The sequence below is a fragment of the Mytilus edulis genome, chromosome 1, assembly GCF_963676685.1.
Source record: "Mytilus edulis chromosome 1, xbMytEdul2.2, whole genome shotgun sequence".
Lineage (NCBI taxonomy): Eukaryota > Metazoa > Mollusca > Bivalvia > Mytilida > Mytilidae > Mytilus > Mytilus edulis.
This window is the reverse complement of record NC_092344.1, coordinates 84,098,738-84,122,580: the sequence shown is the minus strand read 5'-3', so window position 1 is coordinate 84,122,580 and position 23,843 is coordinate 84,098,738. Positions and strand designations below refer to the sequence as shown.

At 32.3% G+C, this 23,843-nt stretch overlaps 1 protein-coding gene across 1 annotated transcript in view; it reads left to right on the top strand.

The window, feature by feature from the left end:
* Positions 1-23,843, top strand: part of LOC139492827 (uncharacterized) — a 75,484-nt gene that overhangs the window by 39,638 nt on the left and 12,003 nt on the right. Inside the window, exons 8-12 of the mRNA XM_071280981.1 lie at positions 6,828-7,693; positions 10,085-10,202; positions 11,090-11,269; positions 13,758-13,794; positions 23,335-23,601. Of these exons, the coding sequence (XP_071137082.1) occupies positions 6,828-7,693; positions 10,085-10,202; positions 11,090-11,269; positions 13,758-13,794; positions 23,335-23,601 (1,468 nt within the window). The remainder of the gene's footprint in view (positions 1-6,827; positions 7,694-10,084; positions 10,203-11,089; positions 11,270-13,757; positions 13,795-23,334; positions 23,602-23,843) is intronic.

The following is a 23,843-nucleotide window of genomic DNA, read 5'->3' as shown; positions in this document are numbered from 1 at the left end:
AATACATCATGCGTCATTATATAATCTACAAGTACACACCCGTGATATCGCGGGTCCGTGACTGAATTAAAGTATATAACTATGCCTAAGCCTTATTTTAGTAATTGGTATTGCCATCTGATAAAGTCATGTCGATTATAAGATACACAGTTTTCTCTGCTTTCAAATCTTTCTGTTTGAACCCGTCGACCTGGAACTTATCAATTATTGGAAATATTAATTATTTGGAAAACAAAAGGTCCAGGCTATCCAGGAATGGGGTATTTTTTAATCAACAGCATTGTCCTATATTAGTTATCTTAGAAAGTCTTGCTGATTGCTAAATAAAGCTACAATAGGGAACAATTTGACAATGATTGAATTCAGCCCTTTGATTATGACCCGTGTATATAGCAAAATCCTAAATACACCGTTTGGTGGTGCGCCTGTCAAATGCGGAACGTACAGATAAGGTAATAGCTAACAGGTGAATATACTATTGGTATCGGTATCGGATTAGAGCCGGAACTTGTTAATTATTGGCAATATTAATTATGTGGAAAACAAAAGGGTCTGGAGTGGTGTAATTTTTAATCTACACCATTGTCCTATATAAGTTATATATAGAGTTGAATTCTTTGATTTGTCGTTTTTACCCGATGACGGCTGACAAATTGGACCTCGTAATTTTAGTATTATAGATATAATCATCTCAGCTGTTAATACTAATATCTACAAAAAGAAAATTCAAAGAATTAGGATTTATACAAAGCATAATATTACAATCTAAATGTAATAGATTTGTCGAACAAGTTTGGTGTGTGAAATCTCGATGAAATGAAAAGGGCGCTTAAAACAGTATACAAAGTCCCGAAACCGAATTACTCAGTATTGCGCTAGACAGAAATAGAAAGAAATCTCAAAACGCAAAGAAATACAATTATGTTCTACCTCGCTATGCTTGTCCGAACATAAATTATTTCTCATTCTATATAAAGAAACACCAAAAACTATTATGTCAGGAGATACACACCAAACAGTTTGACAAAACAAAGGAAATATATGTAGATTAGTATAAATAAAATACAATAATAATAATTTACAAATTTAAATTATTGGTAACAAATAACCTGTTATATAAATTTTCTTTTATGCAACAGTCTTTTGAAAGATTTGACTTCCATCATCGACCGTGTGCTTTAAATAATCTTTCTGGTATTCTATTATGAGCTGCCTGAGTCACGTTTCCACTCCTCAAATTATGAAAGCCAAATTTACTTTTATTAAAACCTGCTTAACACAAGGCATCTAAAAGTAGCTCTTTTTCTCTACTATATGATATAGGTTTGTTAATTTTGCATAAAGCATAACTCTTTAGAACTTTTGAGAATGTAATTGTTCTAAATACATATTCGGAGGAAATCACAGAAATATTTGTTAATTTTAAATATCACTCTAACATTATCACTGGACACAAGTCCGTGTTCGTTCTAGCAATACAAATAGTGTTACCCTGTCTATACACATCAGTTTTACTACTTTCTATCAAAATTTCGAGATGAGATTTGTGAAAAGTTAGATTAGATGCTTTGAAATTTGCAAGCTCGCTGAAACGCATAAAACCGGCGTATCCGAATCGCATCAAACAACATATTCTTAAATTCTTAATGTTTAAAATCTTCATAATTATCGAAAACATTTTGTAAAATTTCAGCCTAATTGGTTCTTTTTTATTTACGAACTTTGATAAAAAAAAAAAAAAAAAAAAAATCTGCAAAAATGTTTCAGAAAACACTGAATTGTACAATTTAAGCCCCTGCTCATATTTAATTGCGTAATAAGCATTTTGAAAAACTAAAGAAGATACTTCAAGCTGAATTAAATATGATGAATAAAGTGCAATGTTAGCAACTGACGATGGTAACGCACATAAGTCATAATTTGTACACCAAATGTTATTTTCTTTAAAAGCGTAATCATAAACTTTTATAGTGTTATAGAATTTTTACTTTTGCTGGACAAAACAACATGAGGTAGTTGACAGCGTGGTTGCGTAATCAAGAACTAAGATCCTTCCAGTGAGAAAAATTAAACCGAACCTGAAAGGAACAAAGAAAACAATTTAAAAACAAATGACTTATATTGCATCAATTATCATATCTTGCAAGGGTCTCCGTCAGGACAAATCCCATCACAGGAGACAGAGTCCCATCACGGGAACGTAAACAAAATCCCATAACGGGAACGTCAAGAAAATCCCATCACAGGAAATAATTTATTCTATTATACACACCCATAACAGGTTAAAAATTGCAATACCCATCACGGGTTATTACAATGTCTGAAATAAACTGCCATCACGGGAAAATTAATACTAGTATACAATTGCCGACAGCTTCTGAAATCTGCCTTCAAGACAATAATGTTAAATGATAATTTCTCAGCAAGGAAAATACTATTAATATCTGAACCTTTTTGGAAAAAAACTTGCTGGGTTTGGCGTACTCGATTACATCTTTCACGAAGTATTTAAATTTTGATCGTTAAATGACCACAATAAAGGCCAAAAAGGTGACGATGTCCATTTCGGTATGACTAAAGTGCCTTGACCTTTACAGGTAAACAGATGTTAAATTAATCTACTACAGGTGCTACAATCCTACGGTTAAATTCTGACCAATTTTGAGCAAAAGCGTCTACTCCACTGGTCCCAGTGAACCAATATGGAGAAAAGAATTTTGCCAACTTTCGGTTATTACTGTCTGCAAATAGGTAGCACGTGTATGGACCTCACGCTTTATTAAAATAATTAAAATACAAATCGGATACAAACCAATCATCAAAGTCAAAACATTTACTGCAAATATTAGCAATTTGATTTAGATTTTTATGTATCCATTCTACTTCTAGAGAAATACTGAATTTTAAACAAAAATAAAAAATGTCTATTGCAACATCTTGTTATTCAGAGTTCATACTGCCTGCGTTTATAATTCTTACTACGTTATGATAATCAACTACAATTGTAAACCTTAACTTAACGATTGCTGAAACATTGAACCAAGGAAGATAAAGTAATAAAAACGACCCTTAATTCACTATAAGTCGAACTTTCAGATGCTTCTATATTAGACCACATCTTGTGGACTACTTGATGAACTGTATCAACACCAGCACAATGCGTAACTGCAAGCGTCTGTATACACTATTCTGTCGGGTAGATAGGTTTGTTGAAATAGATTTTTTCTAGGTAAAGTATGACAATTATTCAACCAAAAATCAATTTCGTGCTGTGTTTTTAATGTTAAAAATATTCTTTCTTCCCAAAAACGAAAAGTAGCATCCAATATCATCATATTTCTAGTCATGATTCTACAAATATTACCTAAACTAGGCATGAAAGAAATAATTTACCCAGTAATTCTAGCTGATTGTCTGGTTGACAGCGAATTAGAGGAAAATTTATCTATGTCTGTTTTAAAACGAATCATTGTTAATTATTTGAAAGATCCAAAGTTGAATTATGCAAATCCCATTCAAAACTCGGCCAAGTTAATTTTTGAGTAGGCTTCCAAACGCTTTTCTCTTGAATTACGAAAAAACATGCGGATTTAAGATCTAACTGCATTATATTAGATAAAACTTCACAAGAGTGTGCCTTAGACTCGGCTCCCCAACCATCATCAAGGTATAATATAACTCTAAGACCCCGCGAACGCCAATGCTTGACAACAGGACGTAAAACTTTTGAAAGCACATGTGCTGCTGATAACCAAAATGGGAGAGCTGAAAATTTAAAGTATTTAGTATTTCCTGTTTACAAAACTTTGAATTTTCGAAAAACTAAGGATTTTCTTATCCCAGGTACAGATTACCTTAGCCGTATTTGGCACAACTTTTTGGAATTTTGGATCCTCAATGCTCTTCAACTTTATACTTGTTTGGCTTTATAAATATTTTGATTTGAGCGTCACTGATGAGTCTTATGTAGACGAAACGCGCTTCTGGCGTACTAAATTATAATCCTGGTACCTTTGATAACTATTTAGTTGTTTTCTGAAATTTCCACGAAAATCCTAAATATCTCAGATAATCTTAATGTACGCTGACGTAATGATACCCGCTTGTTAAATCGAATATTATCATGTATCCGTCTTTGATACGCCTTCAAACTTAAATATCTTTTTTTCTGTAAATTGATTGAAGTGCCTTAAATCTAAGATCAACCTTTCTTTACATTGGGCGTTAACTGATACGGTTAGTGGATTGATAACAAAAGGAATATGACCTTTGCATTCAATAGCTGCACCCGTTTCTAAAAGCTTATTAATAGCACGCTCCACGAATACTGAATGTTTAAAAGCAGAAGTATTGTTGTTTAATCTAACTGATGACGGATTTCATAGAAAGGTATTAAATAACCGCTATAAATTACGTTGAGAACAAAAGTGTTTGCTTAAAAGATATCTTTTCAAAATGAAAGACTACCAACATAAAACGGTGTTTTATCTTTTAGTGATTTTTCATATTCATAATCTTGCTCGTGTAAATCATAAAACTGGTACTTAACTGTTTCACTACTGCTGCTTCTCTTGGGGGTATCCGAATGCTGCTGAAAAAGATCAGAAGTAGCCTTTTCGTCATCTGGGTACCTGTAATAAGGATTCGGTCGGTCATCTTTTACGTACTTATCCCTCCTCTTCATTTTCGCTCTGTATTCTGCCTGCTTTAGCCTAGTTGCCACTTCTGTACTTTCGGTCCATGAACTCTTTAACTACATCCCAACCATATTTGTCGGCTATGCGGAGAATCTTGTTCCTTTCTTTTAAAGCTGTTTCTGCTTGCTCCAAAGCTTTAACTGCTGCTCCGACAGAACCACTCTCTAGAAAATCTGTCGCTCTGCTAAGTTCATTAATACGAGCAGTATTGAACTCGTGCTGCCTTTCATTGCCCTCGAATTTAAACTTGGGAGCGATTGATGGCAAGCGAGGACTCTTTTCCAAGGATTTTTTTGCTAATCTTTAAGTCAATGTGTGTGAAAAGTTCTTTCTTGTGTCTAACTAAAGCGGTATCTAGTTGACGGGAAAACAAAGAAAGGGCGTTGTCAGGAGAAAATCCCACATGATTACCTGGGTCTGTTTGATTTAGCGATTCACTATCTCAGTTAGTAACATCGCGTTGGTCTTCCTCGTTACTCATGTTGAACGTCAAGTTGTCGAACCAGTTTGGTGTGTTAAAATCTCGATGAATTGAAAAGGGCGCGTAAGACAGTATATAAAGTCCGAAAACAGAATTACTCAGTATTGCGCAACAAGAATAGAAAGAAATCTCAAAACGAAACGAAATACAAACAATTATAACAATATATCACTACTTTTTCTTATAATAAGTAGACATACTTTGATTCTCGTTTATCATGCTATGTTTGTGAAATTGCTTCCTTGTGCCCTAGTTCAATGCTCTAATTCATTAGAAAATTACTCTGTGATTATAAAGCTCTTGAAAACCTGAAATTTCTTTAATGCAATTGAACTATACTATATAGTATTTACCGAATCAATAAACAGTTTTTTTTTCTTCATATTCTGAATGTTTTTTTATCAAATGGCAATTATTTGTGATTGATTATTACAGTGTTCATTTTACAACTATACGTGTAAAAGAACTTCACGTTTAGTTTTAAGCGGTCAACATTAATTTCATTTTGGTGAATATGCTATTTTATTAAAACTCCGATTCATAAAAAGAAACATATTGAAATAATACCAATATGAGGTAACTACAGATATGGCGTATTTGACATTATTCCTAATCTGTTTTATGCGCACCTTCATCGTTTTGCTCACGGTCAGTTTCTCAATGTGCCTCTCCCTGTTGGCATTGTTTTAGTATTTTACAGTGAGAGTGTTTTGCAACATTGCCATAATTTGTGACATTTTTTTGTCTATTATAATCTAACTTACATTTTTGGTTCTATTCGGCGGATCGAGATCAAGTACTCTGTTCCGCAAATAACCGATGAAAGGGACCGTCACAAACTTGAAATGCGATGAGGATGATCTTCATGTTGAAGGCCTCCTTGTGAATTTGAATCAACAATATCGCTCTTCGTTTGCTTTTTGTTAGATGTGTGCCTGATGAGTTGTGACATTTATATTCAATTAGAGTTAATGATATGGCATGTTAATTCTTTTTTTATCCCTGTTTGCAAACTTTTTATGGTTGTTTGCAAATTTTGTTGGCAACAGGTAAATGTTGCTCTAAACTCTGGAGAATGGGTTATTGAGTAACAATCTATTCTCTATATACCAAATTTGGATTGGTCAATGCATATCAAAATTGTTTCCATTTAGGCACTTAAAATACAAAAAAAGTATGGACTAAATGGTGTGCAGGAACGGTAAATTTAACCAATTTTGAAATGAAGTAAAAGTGTAAAGCATGAGCAGTTTTGATATCATATTTTAATTCAAACTAAAATGTTGTTATGAACTATTATTTCTTGTTACTTATTACCGAGACATACGATACATATATGACATGTTGCAGTTGAAATAACTATATATATTCTACAAGAACCAAAAAAACAAAACAAATTCAGATCACCTTTTGAAAACTGTTTGAAAAATCAGTGGCTTGTAATGCTGAAAGGGCCAATGCAATAGTAATAATATAGGGATCTGACCATCAAAATAAAAAGGGCACTTATCGACAATTACAATCATTATATATTTACTAACATTTATTTGAGATAAAGAAAAGAAATTATTTCTTATTTGCTTAGAGCATTAACATTTGAAAATAACGCAACAAGAAATGAAACCAAAGTTCTGTTTAAATTGTTTCAGCATAAACTTCATATATCATGGGATGGATGGAAAGATGAACTAGCGGGAATCTTTAGATATAATTGGGAAATACATCATATGAGAGCTGATGCTCTAGGAAATTTGACCGAAGTCTCACCAATGGAACCTTTGTACTCAAAAGCCATGTTTAAGGAAAAATATAAGCCATTTATTTACACTCCACCATCACCTGGAATGTATTCCATAATTCTAGATGTAGCAGATAAGGCAAATAACTCAAGGTTCGCAAGACAGTTCGTGCTGTATGATCCAGTGTCCAATATAACAACCGATGAAACATTTAAGCTATACGTTTCAAGCGCCGAACGAGAAACGCATTATAACTGGCAGTCCAATGTACAAAACCAGATGCTCATTGGTCCATCTCTGAGTGTTTCTTGGAAAGGACATTTCAGAAACAAGTTCCACGAAGATAATCAGTTGTTGAATTCTATTAATTCATTCCATGTAACAGCAATGGATGGGATGTATCATAAAGATGTAGATAACGAACTAGACGATGTGAGTGGGAAGAGAACCCGGAAAGAGATTTCTAATATTCACGGAATTGTATTGTTTGAGATTGCATCCGCTGTTGACCACCAGGGTGGCAATACAACTACACAGATACCAACGGCAATTAGCAGTTGGAAAAATGTAGACAACTTTTTACATGAAAATCAAACAATAGATGTTAAACGAAGCAATGGAGATACCGTGCGCATCTGGGTACGATCTAAAGACATCATGGGAAATATAAAAGTAGACAGCACTGTAGTTCATATTGACACTACGCCACCAACAATTACTGGAGAAGTTGCGCTCGATAGAAACGTTAACAGCACTAAGTTTGATTTTGCAAGCAGGTAAACGATTTTAATGAAATTATAATGTTAAGGACATTATTGAACCAATGTATGTATATATATATATAATTATTTTCTGTGACTGTATCTTAAATTAATTTGTAGGATCCTTTACTATAGATAATTGAGGTGATCTGTAAGAATAACATCTCCATGCCTTATATATCATGTACTGTAGTACGACGCTAGATTAAAACTGACGAGGAAAGGTAAAACACGGCCACCGAAAGCTTTATTATTGTGAAGCCCAGGTGGTCGTGTGGTCTAGCGGGACGGCTACAGTGCAGGCGATTTGGTGTCACGATATCTCAGTAGCATGGGTTCGAATCCCGGCGAGGGAAGAACAAAAAATTTGCGAAAGCAAATTTATAGATTAATATTGTTGGGTTGATGTTTAGACGAGTTGTATATATATATTTACTAAACTTAGTCCTATATGCACGAATTCTCGCAATAATTACGAATCATTAACATATAATCAACAAAATATATTTCATTTAGTACACATATTACCTGCTTTTTTATTGTCGCATTTTATCGAACGTAACATTATTAATTAATTTACACAGAATTATGGAACACGTGAAAAAATGTGATGAACGACGTTCAAACGCGATTAAAATTTATTTAAATATACGTTTGCATACGTTTCTATTGGTTGATTTAACTTTAACATAAATTAAATAATCGGCAGTATTAACATTTCAGTGCACTTTTGTCGACAGTCATATAACCAGGTTTTTTTAGCAAGAGTCATTCAGTATGCACCGCATGTACTGTTATACCACTGTCCCAGGTTAGGGGGAGGGTTGGGATCCCGCTAACATGTTTAACCCCGCCACATTATTTATGTATGTGCCTTTCCCAAGTCAAGAGCCTGTAATTCAGTGAAGTTAGTGTCAATAAGATTTGTTGACGTGATAGTTAATTAATGCAATTTTTTTTCGAATATGGCATGTTAACCATAAACTAGTGAAGGGTGTGGGTTATTACAGAAAAAAATATATATTGAAAAAGAACTAAATCCCCCGCCTCCAAAAAAGTTACCTACTATAATATATGCCCCTTAAAATACTCTCTACTATCCCGTAAAAATTACCCTTTTTCTGGTGTAAAAAAACAAATAATCATAGAAACTTTTTTTGAACATTTTTCGTTAAAAAGATGTGATACGCTTTGTTGGTGTTTTACCTCACTAGCAACGTATATCGTGATCTTAGATATGTAAATACCACTACAGTTGTCACATCTGGAATTTAAACGGTTGTTTCATACTCCGGATTGTTACTTTTGGATGGACAAAATCACATGACAGGGGATAAATGCATAGCAACCGATGCTTATCTAGTCGACGCATCCGATATGTTTTTGAAGTTAATCCAATACTGTGAATTTCTGTTTGTCAAATGGAATTGTCTCTTTTAAATCGATTAAAGCAACGTTCTAAGCTATTGGTACAGTCGATCCAAAAATGAGATTTACAAAAACATCACAAACTTAGTATTTCAACTGATGTAGGTATTTCAGATATTTAATTTATTTCCAAGATAAGTAAGACTGAATAAATTTGAAACAGTAAAATAATTTTAAAGAATATTTTAATTGTTTGTTTAGAATAAACATCAATTGAATATTGAATAAGTATTTCAGGATCAATAAGTACCATTTTCAGAACAGTGTTAATATAGATATAAGAAGATGAGGTATGAATGCCAATAAGACAACTCTTCATCCAAGTCATAATTTGTAAAACTAAACCATTGTAGGTCAAAGTACGGCCTTCAAAACGGAGCATTGGCTCACATCGAACAGTAAAATATAAAGAGCTCTAAAATTACTAGTGTAAAACCATTCAAACATTTAAACGGGATAGCCATTGGTCTAATCTATTAAAAAAAAAAAGAGGAACGAGAACGATTTATGAACCACATTAACAAACGACAACCACTGAACATCAGATTTCTGACAGGTGCAAACAAATGCAGCGGGTTTAAACGTTTTAATAGGTAGGTACCAAAAAATTGGACCAACCTTTATCCTTACATGAAACAATAGTGTAACATCAAAACATAGAAAGTCACACTATAAAATATCTATTAAATACCAATTTACAATTCAATATTATTAGAAAGCACATAATATATTCATGAACAACTGAAAATAAACCAGGAAATAGTTATTCCTATGTAATCGAGCAATAGGTTTTACCAATGTATTGAAAGAACACATTACCAAACGACTACCACGAAGGATGTAAAGAACGATAGAAAAAAAGTTGAAAACAACACAAGTAATGGTGATTACCAATCATTATTAGAGTTTCTTACATATTTGTAGACTTATAATAACCGTTGCGATAATATTTCTTATTTTTTTTCGATCATGTTCTAGGGCAGTTTTAAGTACCAAGGATGAAGAAAGTGGAATTCATAAAATTGAATGGAGAATTAAAGATGAAAAAACAGGCAAAGTGTTTAAAACGGGTAAAATAAGTGGAAATAAAACAAATGTACGTATGAGATTCATAAATGGTATATATTTTAAAACTTAAAATGAAAGCAAAAGTGTCGAATAGCTGCTGATTTTATACATAAATACACCACATTGTCTTTTAATCATTGAACCAAACTGGTTCTTCGGAAAATTCATGTAACTAGTCAGGATATTTGTTTTCTCTTTGCTTAGTAGGTTCAAGGTGATATAGTTGAGAGTTGGAAATTTAAGGTTTATTTGAATTTTCGATTGTTGTTATTTTTTTCTGATACTGCAATCTAAAGCCGTACAACTATTCGTTATTATGCATTTTTAAAGGCATCGTTATATCTTATTTCATTAGTTGTATACATTATGACTGTATCACTTTTAGGTACAAGTTGATTTCTTATTAAACGATGGCCACATTTTTGGATAACATTATAAATGAAACTGCTGATTTGTTTTTGGTACTTTGCTAACCTATTTAACTTCAAATTTTGTTGAAACCTGGTAAACAAATTGGTTACTTGTATCAAACTACAAACTTTTCATATGCTGTTAAAACCCAATAGGAATTAAAATAGGTATTTTATTCATAATTGGATAAGCCCCTCTTATATCTATATTGGGTCTTTGATACTTCGTTTCACATTTAAAGATAAAAGAGAGACGAAATATAATAAAAGAAAATTCATAGTTGTTTTTCATTTTTGTCATTAGTGAATGGAATGCAGTTTTACACAATGAAGTTAAATTCTAAAATGTACTGCTTGATAGATAGTTTTTTTAATCATTAGTTAAAATTTTGATGAATCAAATTTCTACATCATAAATGTATCTTTAGAAAATAGCAGTACTATGCTTTGTTTCACTCATCATCGTTCCGACTCCGTCACAATAACGCAGTATACTACATTTCAGGAAGACGGTGGCACTTTAGGCAATTGTATACCAATGGGTGATTGTTACTTTTTTAAGCATACAATTGATATTAATAACTGCTGGATGGTTGTTCCAAAAGCCAAATTGTCAAGTCAAAATTTAACACTTGAGGTGGACGTGTTTAATATGGCAATGAAATCAACAACTAAAAGAAAACAGGTAAAAAGACAAAATTACTGAACTTCGATGAAAATTTAAAGCGGAAAGTCCTTAATCACATTACAAAATAGAAAGCTCAAACACAATTTATTTAAAAGAAAGGTATATTAAGTGGGAATGAGATATGAATATATGAGTTAATTAATCTTCCTTTATAATGTTTTTAAAGACTTAAAACATTGCGTATGGGTGTTTACGAAACACCAATATTAGAACTACAGTCTATTTTAGTTTTTTTTTATCATTTCAAGGCCACAACAAGGCCATTAACTTCTCTGTGTGTGGTCCTCGAAGAAAAGGATAATTCAATATAGCGATACAACAGTTTAAAGTTGGAATTTAGTACTGTACTGTATCAACTTTCGGATTAACCATCGAGGAATAGAATAAAATAAAACTCATAATGTTATTGACTAAATATTGTATTTAAAAAAAAATGCAGTGTGGACATGTAAATATTGTAGCCTTAAATAATTATAGGTGGTACCCAACACTTTCACTAAAATTAATTTGGCTCGTTTAATTTCCATAATTTTTTTACAATGTATTTACTTTGACCCTTTAACAAAAACAAATTATTATTTCAAAAATTTTTAACCGACCGTTTTGTCAGAAAAATTACACTGGTTATATAGCAGTTTGACAAACTTCAATTTTGATCATTGAGAAGCTTGATATTCCCTTTACAACACAAAGTAATTAAAACGTTTAGCTGACTTTACAGAGTTATCTCCCTGTAGTGTTAGGTACCACCTTAAAGAAAATTTGTTTTTTGAAAAATAATATTTATAAAAATAAAACATCACAAAGAGGGTACTTCTGCTGTTACCCATTGCTCCCACTCATAGAATGACTTTACAAGTAAACTTTTACTTAATGAAAATATCTACCCAATCCAAGCTGCACAGATAAGATTTTCTTTTTTTTTACATTATTATTTTTATTAAGTTGTCGAATGATTCAAAATATACTATATGTACTTTACTCGATTTTGCTGATGTACCATGGACTTACTTACTATGAATATATATGTACGTAGTTTTTGTAAAAAAAAAAAAAACACATTCCAAAAAAGAGAATAAAAGGTAAGAATGGCTATAGCCTTCTTAGGGATATGAATGAATTTTAATGTCACAGATTTATTGTGACATATTATTTATTATAAACATCGTAATAGGTGTCTGGAGTTTTTTTATTTGAATCGTTTCAATACTTCAACTATTTCCTGCTGTGTTGACGGTCCTCTAACAAAATGATAATAACTCACTATAGCGATACAAACCAAGAGGTACAAAACAGTGTTCAGGGGGTTTTCTTGACAGCTCTTGCTTCTGCATTAATGTACTTTCTAAGATGAAATCTTTTTAGAGATTTGCAACTGCAGCATTAGAACAATTATGTTTATTTTGAAATTTAAGATGATCAGAGCCAGCCTTTTTGGGATAGGGAACATATATTCCTGTGTACCGGTGAACAGAAAATTTACGGCTGATCCATAGAACAAAAAAAACTACACTTATATTAAGAAGTAGTTCAACGACATCAAAACACATACAAAAACAAATAATTCATATCATTAAAACGGGAATTTTAACAATAATAAAATATGTTATTAGCAAAATTCCGTGAAATTATTTTTAGAGAAATTGCAATTTAAAATGAAATGTACCCTAGTTCTTGTATTTTACCATGTATTGTCTTTAAAATAATTCGTAAGGTGCAGGTATCGAATATATGGTTTGAAATAGTAAGGAAATTTATTAATGGTGTAGGTATTGTTATTTTCAAATATGACAGTGTTACTCTTTTTACAACCCTGTCTAGACGGGCGAGGTTTGGGGTTATTTATTATTTCACATGTCCTTCCGTCAACAGATATGATCCCCATGTTAATGAAAGAACCAATTGACAATATTTTATGAATTTAACAATGCCGCAGACCAAAAATACATGTCAGATATGATTTTGTTGAAATGACAATTAACGTTCAAGATATATGCCTTCAGTTGCAAGAAAAAATCATTTTCTCTTGTGTCTGGTTGGTACTGATTATACCGCTTAACGCAATATTTTTAAAAACTTGAGCCCAGAGTCATGGATCATACAATACAGGCGAAGTTAAATACTGTTGGTTTATTTGTTTGCATTTAAAAAGTTATACCAATAAAACCGTTACAGTTGGTATTTTTCCCCCTTTTTCTGTTTACTATTGAACCTCATGCCCATATTGAATACAATAAGCATTGGAATGCATGGATTTACATATACTTATTAATGTACTACTTGACCAACTTCTCCTGAAAATGTTCAAATGATCACAAAAATCAGATCATTTTTCAATTGTTATTGTTTTCAACAATGCTATTGCAACTAGTTTGATATTTTTTTATTGTATAAGTATTGAATATAAATAAATTAAACTCTTTAAAATGTGCCTTGAACATATTTAATTGAATTCATATATTTCATATTCCTAATTTTTATACAGATATCTAATTTGATGCAGTTTCGTGGGATGGAGAGTTGTAAGTATACATTAAGATAAAAAAAAAATATTCCTAATTTACTGCTATTCCTTTTAGCTTAAAGATTGCACTGATAATCTCATTGAAATATTTTGAAGAATTAACAAGTATGGACACAGACGCAAATTGTTAGTGGGGTTAAAGGTCGTTACATATGTATTGAAAGCTCGACTGGAAATGTGTATTAACAAATTGAGTTGATGTGTACATGTCTTCATTCAAATGCATTGACTGATAAAAAAAGGAGGCTTCAACTTCCACCTCTCTCTATGAATTAGTTGTTTGAGTGTTTGAATATGGAGTTTGTTAATAAATAGCTGCACTGTAAGCGCATGATATGTCTTGATTCCTTTTAAGCTTGCTTAAAGGTTGAACTATTTTGTTTTGTACAATTATTAGTCTATTTGTTTTCTCATTTCATTTGTTTTATATTTGTCATTTTAAGGTCTTTTATAGCTGACTGTGCTGTATGAGCTTTTGTCATTGTTGAAGGCTATTTGGGGACCTGTAGTTGTTAATCTTGTTTTAAATTTTGGAATGCAGCTGAAGTCAACAAACAGACATAGACAATTCACCCAAGTTTTATAAAATGATGTGGAAGTGTTTATGTGAATAATTGAGATGGGAAATGAGGAAAGTGTCAAAGTGACAACAACCCAACCATAGAGTAGACAACAGCTGAAAGCCTCCAATGGGTTTTCAATGTAGCCAGAAACTCCTGCAATTATAGGTGTCCAAAAACTATAAAATCCCTTCTTTTTTTTAGCATATATAAAAATTCATAACACAGAAATGTATAATCTGAAATTTATTACAATCAAAAGGGACCTTAGGTCAATAGTGTAAACAATTCACCAAAGTTTAATTAAAGGTGATGGATGCATTTTTGTGTTATTGTTCAAAATTGGAAAATTCTCTCTTTTTTAAGGATAATTTCTCTCTTCATAACATGGAAATGTCAATAGATATAAACATTTCAACAAAGTTTCTTGAAAGTAGGGGGAAGTGTTTTCTAGTTATTGTCTGAAGTGTGGATGATGGACTGATAGACAACAGTATACTATAATATGTTGTGTGTGAGACATTGGTATACTAAAATGGTTTTGAATGAATAATGATTAGAAACTGTTTAATGCAGTTATTGAGGGAACGACAGTGAAGAAATTGCTGAGATCAATGCGTTTGAATCCTAAGAATTCAATTTTTGTTGAAATGAAACAAAGTTCAATTTTTGACCCTTTGGATCTTAATGTAGACCAATTTGAAAACGGGACAATCCTGTGCAATTGAATATTTCTGGCTATTGGCAATACTGTGCAATTGAAAATTTCTTGCTATTGCGCAATATTGTGCAATTAGATATTTCTTGCTATTGTGCAATACTGTGCAATTAAATATCTTGCTATTGCACAATACTGTGCAATTGGAGATTTCTTGCTAGTGTGCAATACTGTGCAATTGAACATTTCTTGCTATTGAACAATACTGCGCATTGCAGAATACTGCGCAATTGAAAATTTCTTGCTATTGCACAATACTTAGTATAATAATTTTTGACCCCGATTTGGACCAACTTGAAAACTGGGCCCATAATCAAAAATCTAAGTACATGTTCAGACTCACCATATCAAAGAACCCCAAGAATTCAATTTTTATTAAAATCAAGCTTATTTTAATTTTGGACCCTTTGGACTTTAATGTAGACCAATTAGAAAACAGGACCTAAAATTAAGAATTTGGACATGGTTAGATTTGGCACATCAAAGAAGCACAATACCGTAATTCATTTTTTTGATGAAATCAAACAAAGTTTAATTTTGGCCCCTTATTCCTTGGGACCAAAACTCCAAAATTAATCCAAACCTTCCTTTTGTGGTCATAAACCTTTATAGATTTCTATTAACTTATACTAAAGTTATTGTTCAAAAACCAAGAAAAATGCTTATTTGGGGCCTGTTTTTGACCCCTAAATCCTACACTGTTGTAACTAAAATTACCAAAATCTATCCCAACCCTCCTTATGTGGCCATAGACCTTATGTTAAAATATCGTAGATTTCTGTTTACTAATACTTAAGTTATCTTGTGTCTAAATTTCATATATTTCTATTTTACTTTTACTGAAGTTAGAGTGCGAAAACCGAATGTCTTTGGATGAAGACGATGATGCCAACGTGATACCAATGTACAACCAAAAAGTTTTCAATTTTTGCGGTTGTATAAAAATGATCTCAAATCAAATTTTTAATGGAGTTTGCAACAGTAATTATTCAACTACTCATTTCAATACATCATAAAGTATTAAAGTGTAAATGTCATACAGTCATGGTGATGATGCCTCCGCTAGCATATAACATTATAAAGGTACATAAATCAAGAACTGTAAAAGTGAAGCTGCTAAAAATTGAACTTAAACCGAGTTTAGAGGTACCGGTAATACATGTAAGCATTGTATACACATTTCACTAAATTTAGTTGAGACAAACTTGAGAAATTTTTCCATTTGTGAAAGGGGATAACCCTAGAATGATAATCAAAGTGCTTGTAATCACTGAATGGCTATTAAAGACTGCTTAAATTTATCAGTTGGTAGTAAAGTGAATTTTGCATTGTATATTGTATATATAGCATGATTTTAAGTCGATTCAACTACTATTCTGGACAGAGAAAGATAACTCCAATTTTCAAAGAAGATTTCATAAAGCAATGGTTTTAGGTAATATTAATTCAACAACCATTCTGGACAAAGAAAGATAACTCCAATTTATTGTCTTGAATCTACAAAAATGTTTGTTTTTGGCCCTAAATTCCTCGACTGTTTGCCCAATAACCCACAAAATTATATAAAAATTTCAAATATGTACAATGAAATATAGTTTTAGAAATTGATAAGCCTAGATAGGCCTTATATTTTTTTCCCCACATAGTTGAAGGACCATATACACTCAGGACAGAGTCATAAGTAGGCAGTAGTCTACAGATGTATTAAAACAACCTAGCATCATATTGCTAGTACAAATATAGTGGGAGTAGCATTCTCGGGTAAATTTGTTCTTTTTTTTAATATAAATATGTTTGGTTCAAATCAAAATAGAATGCTTTTATCTCCCTAATACTTACATTGTAAATAGAGGTGGTACTACTTTGACAAATCCTTGTACATGAGAGTTTTCTGTCAAATCTTTATTTCACAAAGAATGAATTGCATAACAATGAACTGAGCTCAAAGCAAAGTACTTTAATAATACACTTAGACAAAGAGCTAAATCCAGTGATATACTTTGTACTACAGGTCCTTCATTAACATCCATTGACCAAAACCATATCTCAACAACATTCCATACTACATGGTTGGATTCGGAAGTCCTGAAAAAGACATGATTTTTTTTAACATATTTTAAGTATATATACACAGGTTAAAACTTTCTTGTTGTATAATCATTCCGTATCTAGCAACTATCAATTTACTTAATGCACATATTGATATATGTTGAGTGTACCTCTGTTGGAAATAAGAACACACAAACCTCCACCTAGTTTTAGTCAATGGACAAAACATTCAAAACTATAAAATATTATAGATCTAAGACTTGTCAGTGTCTATTTACCATTGCCACTGAATCAGTGATATATGTATTGTACACATAATTATATACATGCAAGACTAAAATTATAAAGTACATACATGTTTGTATATAAGACTAAAACTGACATTCAGTCTTTACAACATCTTCATTCCCAGAGTCATTTTCAAATCTGACTTCATGGTAAAATAAGATTCCATATCTACAACCAATTAAAAGGAAAAATCCTTCTGATAGACTAGCATTTAAATCCAATTTCTGAAATGGAAGCTAGGTCACCTTGGAACTTAGAACTAAAAAAAATCGAACAATATATCTGATATATTTCAAATGCATGTACATGAAATAATATAAATCTCTAAAATTCACCATATTGTTCCCTTTTTCATCTTCTGTTAGATACTGTATATCCAGTGGCGGATCCAGAAATTTTCTTAAGTGGGGGCCCACTGACTGACCTAAGAGGGGGCTCGTCATGATTCAGTAATTCCCTATATAAGCAACCGAATTTTTTCTCAAAAAGCAGGACCCCCCCCCTAAATCTGCCTCTGATATCAACCTCTAGATGTCTTTCAATTACATTCAGTTTAGTGTGGGTTGATCTTTGATTGTTGTACATGTTACAACCAGATTCCCGGCAGGGGGCAACTTTGTAAGACCGCAGAGGTTCAAGCTTAGATTTTGAAATATAAAGGGGAAAATGTAACCTTTTCAATTGATAAAACAGGCTCAACATCATTTCTATACATATATAAACATATTCTAAATTGTGGACACACCTTCATTAAATATTCTACTTCAATTAGTGGAGGAGATCAAATTAAAAAGTTGCAATGGTTAAATACTCCAATCACAGTCTTTCCTGCTAAAATCTCATGTGTAGAATGTGATAGACGGTTTTTGGGTCTATATATTGTCCTTGATATTGAGGTTATTTTGACACAGCAAAATATAAAGAAAATGTAAACTATGATCTGGAAATTGACTTCGTTTTCACAAAATAAGCCCACTTAAACTGAACTTTAAATGCAAAAGACCTCTAAATGGCTAACAGATATTGCTATATAAAAGAATAGTCCATGATTATACATGTACATGATATTAAAGAATTCATGAAATTTACACTGATTCTGTCAGTTGAATTGACTAGAATGAGATAAGTTATAAACATGTACATGATAGACATAAAGGTTTTTTCCAACAGTTGTGGTGTAAATCAAATTAGTTGTATTTTATGGTTGTTATATTTATGTACATGTATGTAAATCATTGGCTCTTCAACCAATGATATTTTACAATATCGATTATTTGTTTATTTTTCTATTGTTGGTATTTTTCAGCATACTAAAAATGTTTTAACACAACACGAGCGCAAGCTTGATAGGGTGTCCTCACACAGGGTTTCCGCTGGCGGTCGCCATTTTCCCAATTTGCGAAAAAATAATACTTGTGGCGGTAAAAATTCGTCATTTGCTGAAGAATTTGGCGAAAGAAATATATAGAAAGATTTATTTTCCTCCTTGTTTATTTACTTTTTTCGAGTTTCTCGGACTTTAACTTATCAGACAATACTCGGAATTCACCTTGACCTCATTAAGATTTTGACAGAAAATCAATTATCAGCTATCGAATGGGGGGGGGGGGATGCTTTCTGGCGTCACAATTTCAAATGACATAGGATAACATATGATCTGTCCATATACATGTATGAGGGTAGAAATGGGGGTATCTTATTGAAGTATTCTTGCCAAATGAAGATTAAGCAGTAATTCTTAGACATGACCATAAAAGAGGGGGGATAGGACCTTTATCGGGACTCCGGGATCGGGTGTTTTTAAGCTCGGGATTATCCCCCCTCATAAAATGTACACTTTTTTCCAGACGATTAAAAAATCAGCTGAATTTGACAAATCACACTATTTGTTTTCCAAAAATAACCGTAATTGGATGGGGGTTCTGTGTATTCACATTATATATACAGTGAAACTTCTCAAAACCGGCCGCCCGTCGGACCACGGGATTCGGCCGGTTTTCAGGGGTGGCCGGTTTGTTGAATTTGAAATTAACAAGAGTTACTTCCCTTCAATATTTGTGCATTTGGTTTTTTCACCATGTATTGTACCTCAATCATAAAGTTTGTTTTGTTGTGTAAATTTAGCTTTGTATTTTAAATTGATTATGAAATAAATATTAAAACATCATTTGTATCTTTATTATTTTTTTATTTTGCAGGAATAACAAATAAAATGCAACTATATAACAAAACAGTTTTAATATCGATATATTATGTTATTGAATTCATTTGACATACATTCATCATCGGTACCATATGATGATAATACATAACAAGCAGTGCACCACTTTACAGCACTACACATGTTTCCAAATGCATAACGACGATATCTACTTACGATTTATGTTGAAAGATCAAAGTGATAAATTTCTGTAATTTGCCTAAAAGTTATTTTTTTTTTAAATGATGAAATAAAGTAGCCAAACTAAAACATTTAATGAAAATTAATTATCATCATTGATTAGCGTGGGTGAAGATCATAATCTGTCAACCGATAATTTATTCGGGTATTGATTTGACATTGACAGGTAAACACTACTCAGTGGCCATGCAGGTGTCTAATTGACCGGATTAACTTGTTTGTTTATATAACAGTATTATATATGGACTAATGATTACAAATGACAAGGCCGGTTTTATGAGGTGATATTTTATTGATTTTGATTACACAAATACACAAATATCGGCCGGTATCCGGTTTAAAGGGGTGGCCGGTTTTATAAGGTTACCTGACCGTTTATTTACATACACGCCGGCCGGGACTTGTTATTTTGGCCGGTATGAAGGGAGAACCGGTATTTAGAGGGACCGGTTTAGAGAAGTTTCACTGTAATAGACTACTGACATATAGATACGTAGTTGACTACGTATTGACGACAAACAATATTCCTACGACTTTTGCAATTTGGGAAATCTCAACTACTTGTCTTTAGAGATTTTCGGCGATTAAATATATCATACATTTGTTCTTTGACATCTTAGTAATGTAAATGGACTATAAGTATGACTTTTGAGCAAATTTAAAGGGAAATGACAAATTAGCGTTCAAGGGGAGCAAATGCTTTTTAAATTGGTAAGCGGGTTTTAATATATAGAGGGAAAGTGGAGTCATCTTTTTAGACTTTAGTTACATGTAAATATAACTTATGTAGACTTACCTTCTAATTCTATAGGCTATCAAAAAAAAAACAAAAAAAAAAACTCGGAACTATTTCTACAATTCACTTGGACTACTGATATGCAAACCTAAAAACAAAAACAAAAATATCATAAAATAGTGATTGAAAGAGTCATAACACTTTGAAAGGATAATTCAGACACGTGTTACACGGGGAGCATGTTTGTTTACAAATAATAATGTCACGTGATCGCGCACTGACCTCGCATGCTGCATCGCCCTTACAATTCACTAATACATGTACATAACCATTTTCATGCAAACATGCAACGTGAATGTGATTGGTTATCAAATTATACAAAAATAATGCATGAACCGTTGAAGAAGAAATTATTTCATCAAACAGATTGGATTTTTCATTTCGACACGAATAGGTCGAGTTGACATTCCTGTCATCGGACATAGTATTGAGATAAATGGGATAAAACGGACCGTCAAACAGGTCTAGAGAAGCACATCAGTAGAACCTTAACATAAATAAGTAATACTTACCAAAATTTCTCTAATTGATAACCTATCGAACTGAAATTTCACAAAAATACCGGTAAATAATTTTGTTCATTGTGATGCTGGTTAAATAAATATTCTTACTCCTATTGCTTCATGTAAAAAAAATGTATAGAATTGAATTCGACTACAGTTCAGCATAAAAAAAACGTGAATATGTAAAAGCCAGGTAATATGTTAATTATAAAGTGTGTATAAATTTCCGTAAACGAAGTTACCCGTATACTTCACCAAGAATTACATTTGAGCGCAAAGTTCTGTATATGTGTGATTTGGTTGGTTTATGTAACATTAATTTAGACTGGGATCCTGGCTAATCTTGACCTTACGACGCGCAGCTAGATTGGGCCGGATCCCAGGCTAATGTAATAACGGAATTTTTTGCGTTGCTATTAGATCATTGAGGCCATCTATTTTTATTGCGGGTTCCACATATTTAAATCGGAATTATAGAAAAAATGGAATGTTGTGAGCAGAATCAAAACAGAAATGATGAAAACTGCAACATTTCCAGCAAAATATAAATAGGATGGAGGATCTGTGTATTCACATTATTTGTAAAACTCTCCTTATTCATGTGAAGCGTGTGCTTTACATCGAGGCTTATTCTTTACATCGAGGCTTATTATGCTAATCATCGACGCCACAGTACTTCAACCAATCAGACAATGTTTATTTGGGGCATTCGATCGATTTTAACTCAGATTTTGGAATATTTCAATCGAAATTATAGAAAAATGGAATGTTGTTAGTACATATAAAATAGAAAATGATGAATACTTTTAGCTAAAGATAATTTGGATGGGAGTTCTGTGTATTCTCATTATTTGCACAACTCTCCTTACTGATGCCATATTTTGGAATTTCCGTGACCTAAATGGTTCGCGAAAATTAATATTTTTATATATAGTATAGTAACCATATGTTCTGGTTGGTCTTTGTATATCTTGGATCAGAACACAAGCGTAGTGTGTGTAATATCATCATACCTATACATGTCAGTGTAATTTGTTTTATTTGGTGTGTGTATCTGTTGATATATATTTTTGTCAAAATCCCACTTTATTCATACGTAACTACATTTAACGTATTGATTGTTTTTAATATGTTTATGATATATCCGTCTTTGGTTTTTAATGTTTTATTTGTATAGTTTGAATGTCCCTGTGGTATCTTTAAGCCTCTCTTTGCAGTGATTTTATTTTGAGAAAGAATATATAGTTACAGATTTGTTCTTACATATTATATATTATAAACATCGTAATGGGTGTCTCGAACGGAACACTGATTGTTTATTCATCCAAGAAACTCAAGTTCATTCTCGGTTTAAGGTCTAGTTTGTGCTGTTTATACCTCTGTTTTCTGTGTTGCTTGTAATGTTAAATAACAAAAATACCGAAATCAATACAAAAATCCGAACCGGAAAGTCCTTTATAAAATGACAGACAAATAGTAAACACTTCAAAAATTAAGGTACATAAGTCGACATTGAACATTTCAGGCCAGCTCCACATGTGGCACCATTCTTGTTGCAAATGTTATTACAAACCCGGTAAATTCGAACGGTCACATTCGTCAAAAGGGAACTACATAAGGAAAATATTCGATATCATCTGTAAAACGGATATTCCGTAATGGTCAACTCGTGATGGCGTCCGTAATCAACGAAGAGATGACTTCCACTACACAATTTGATATTTTTGGTTTAATCACTTCCTTGTGATCTATACAAATACACAGATATACAAATTTGAATCGACATAATTAATGTCTTTATTGTTTTTCTTTATTGTTGGTAACATTTAACAAAACACTTATACCTAATTTTAAAATACTATGTAACAACGAAATAAATTTCAGTAAAGTTGTTATTGGTCCATCTTCTAGTGTATAAAGGGAAAATGCTTATGATACAAACAATATTTCAAAAACATCTATATTGCATCGCTTCCATTTTTAGAAAACAAAGGACAAAGACAAAAGAGCGGTTTAATTTAGAATTACGGAGACAGGGAATGATACAATTTAGACTATCAAATAATAATCAAAAGACAGTAGAAATTTACAACTGCAGGATCCGTAAAGTCTGTAGAAAATGTGCCAAAAACAAAACTATATAATCATTAATAAAATGCCCTGGCGTGGTTTAATCAAATGAGCTTTGAAATATTATAAACGTTTTCTTCTCAATATTTTCAGATTCAGGACCAATAAACCTCAGAGTGGTTGCGATATATTCTAACGGAGTAAAACTTAAATGGACTAAAGGGAAAAGTTGTTACGATATACAAGGCATATTAGTTACATTTAGTACGAGCTCAGGACATCAGGAAAACAGGACTATAAGTAAAGACGCTGATTGGTCTGAAATAATTGGGTTGGCTTCCAATACCAATTTTACTATCAAGTTTGTGACAAAATATGCAGAGGACTCAAGTGATCCAGTTTATATTAGTTTTGTTACAGGTTTGTTGAAGAAATAATTGTTTATGATTAATTTGAATGTGTATGCTTGTTCTTTATCACAATCGCCAGGTTTGATGTTAGAAGAATCCTATTTTCGAATCTATGTGAAACATGTAGAACAGATACACCCACCAACCAAAAAAGAAATAAGTATTTCAACTATACCTTAAACGAGGATAAATATTACAAGCATACGCTGTAACCTTAAATGCCATTCTTTTCTGTTCTTAAACGTGTCTGAT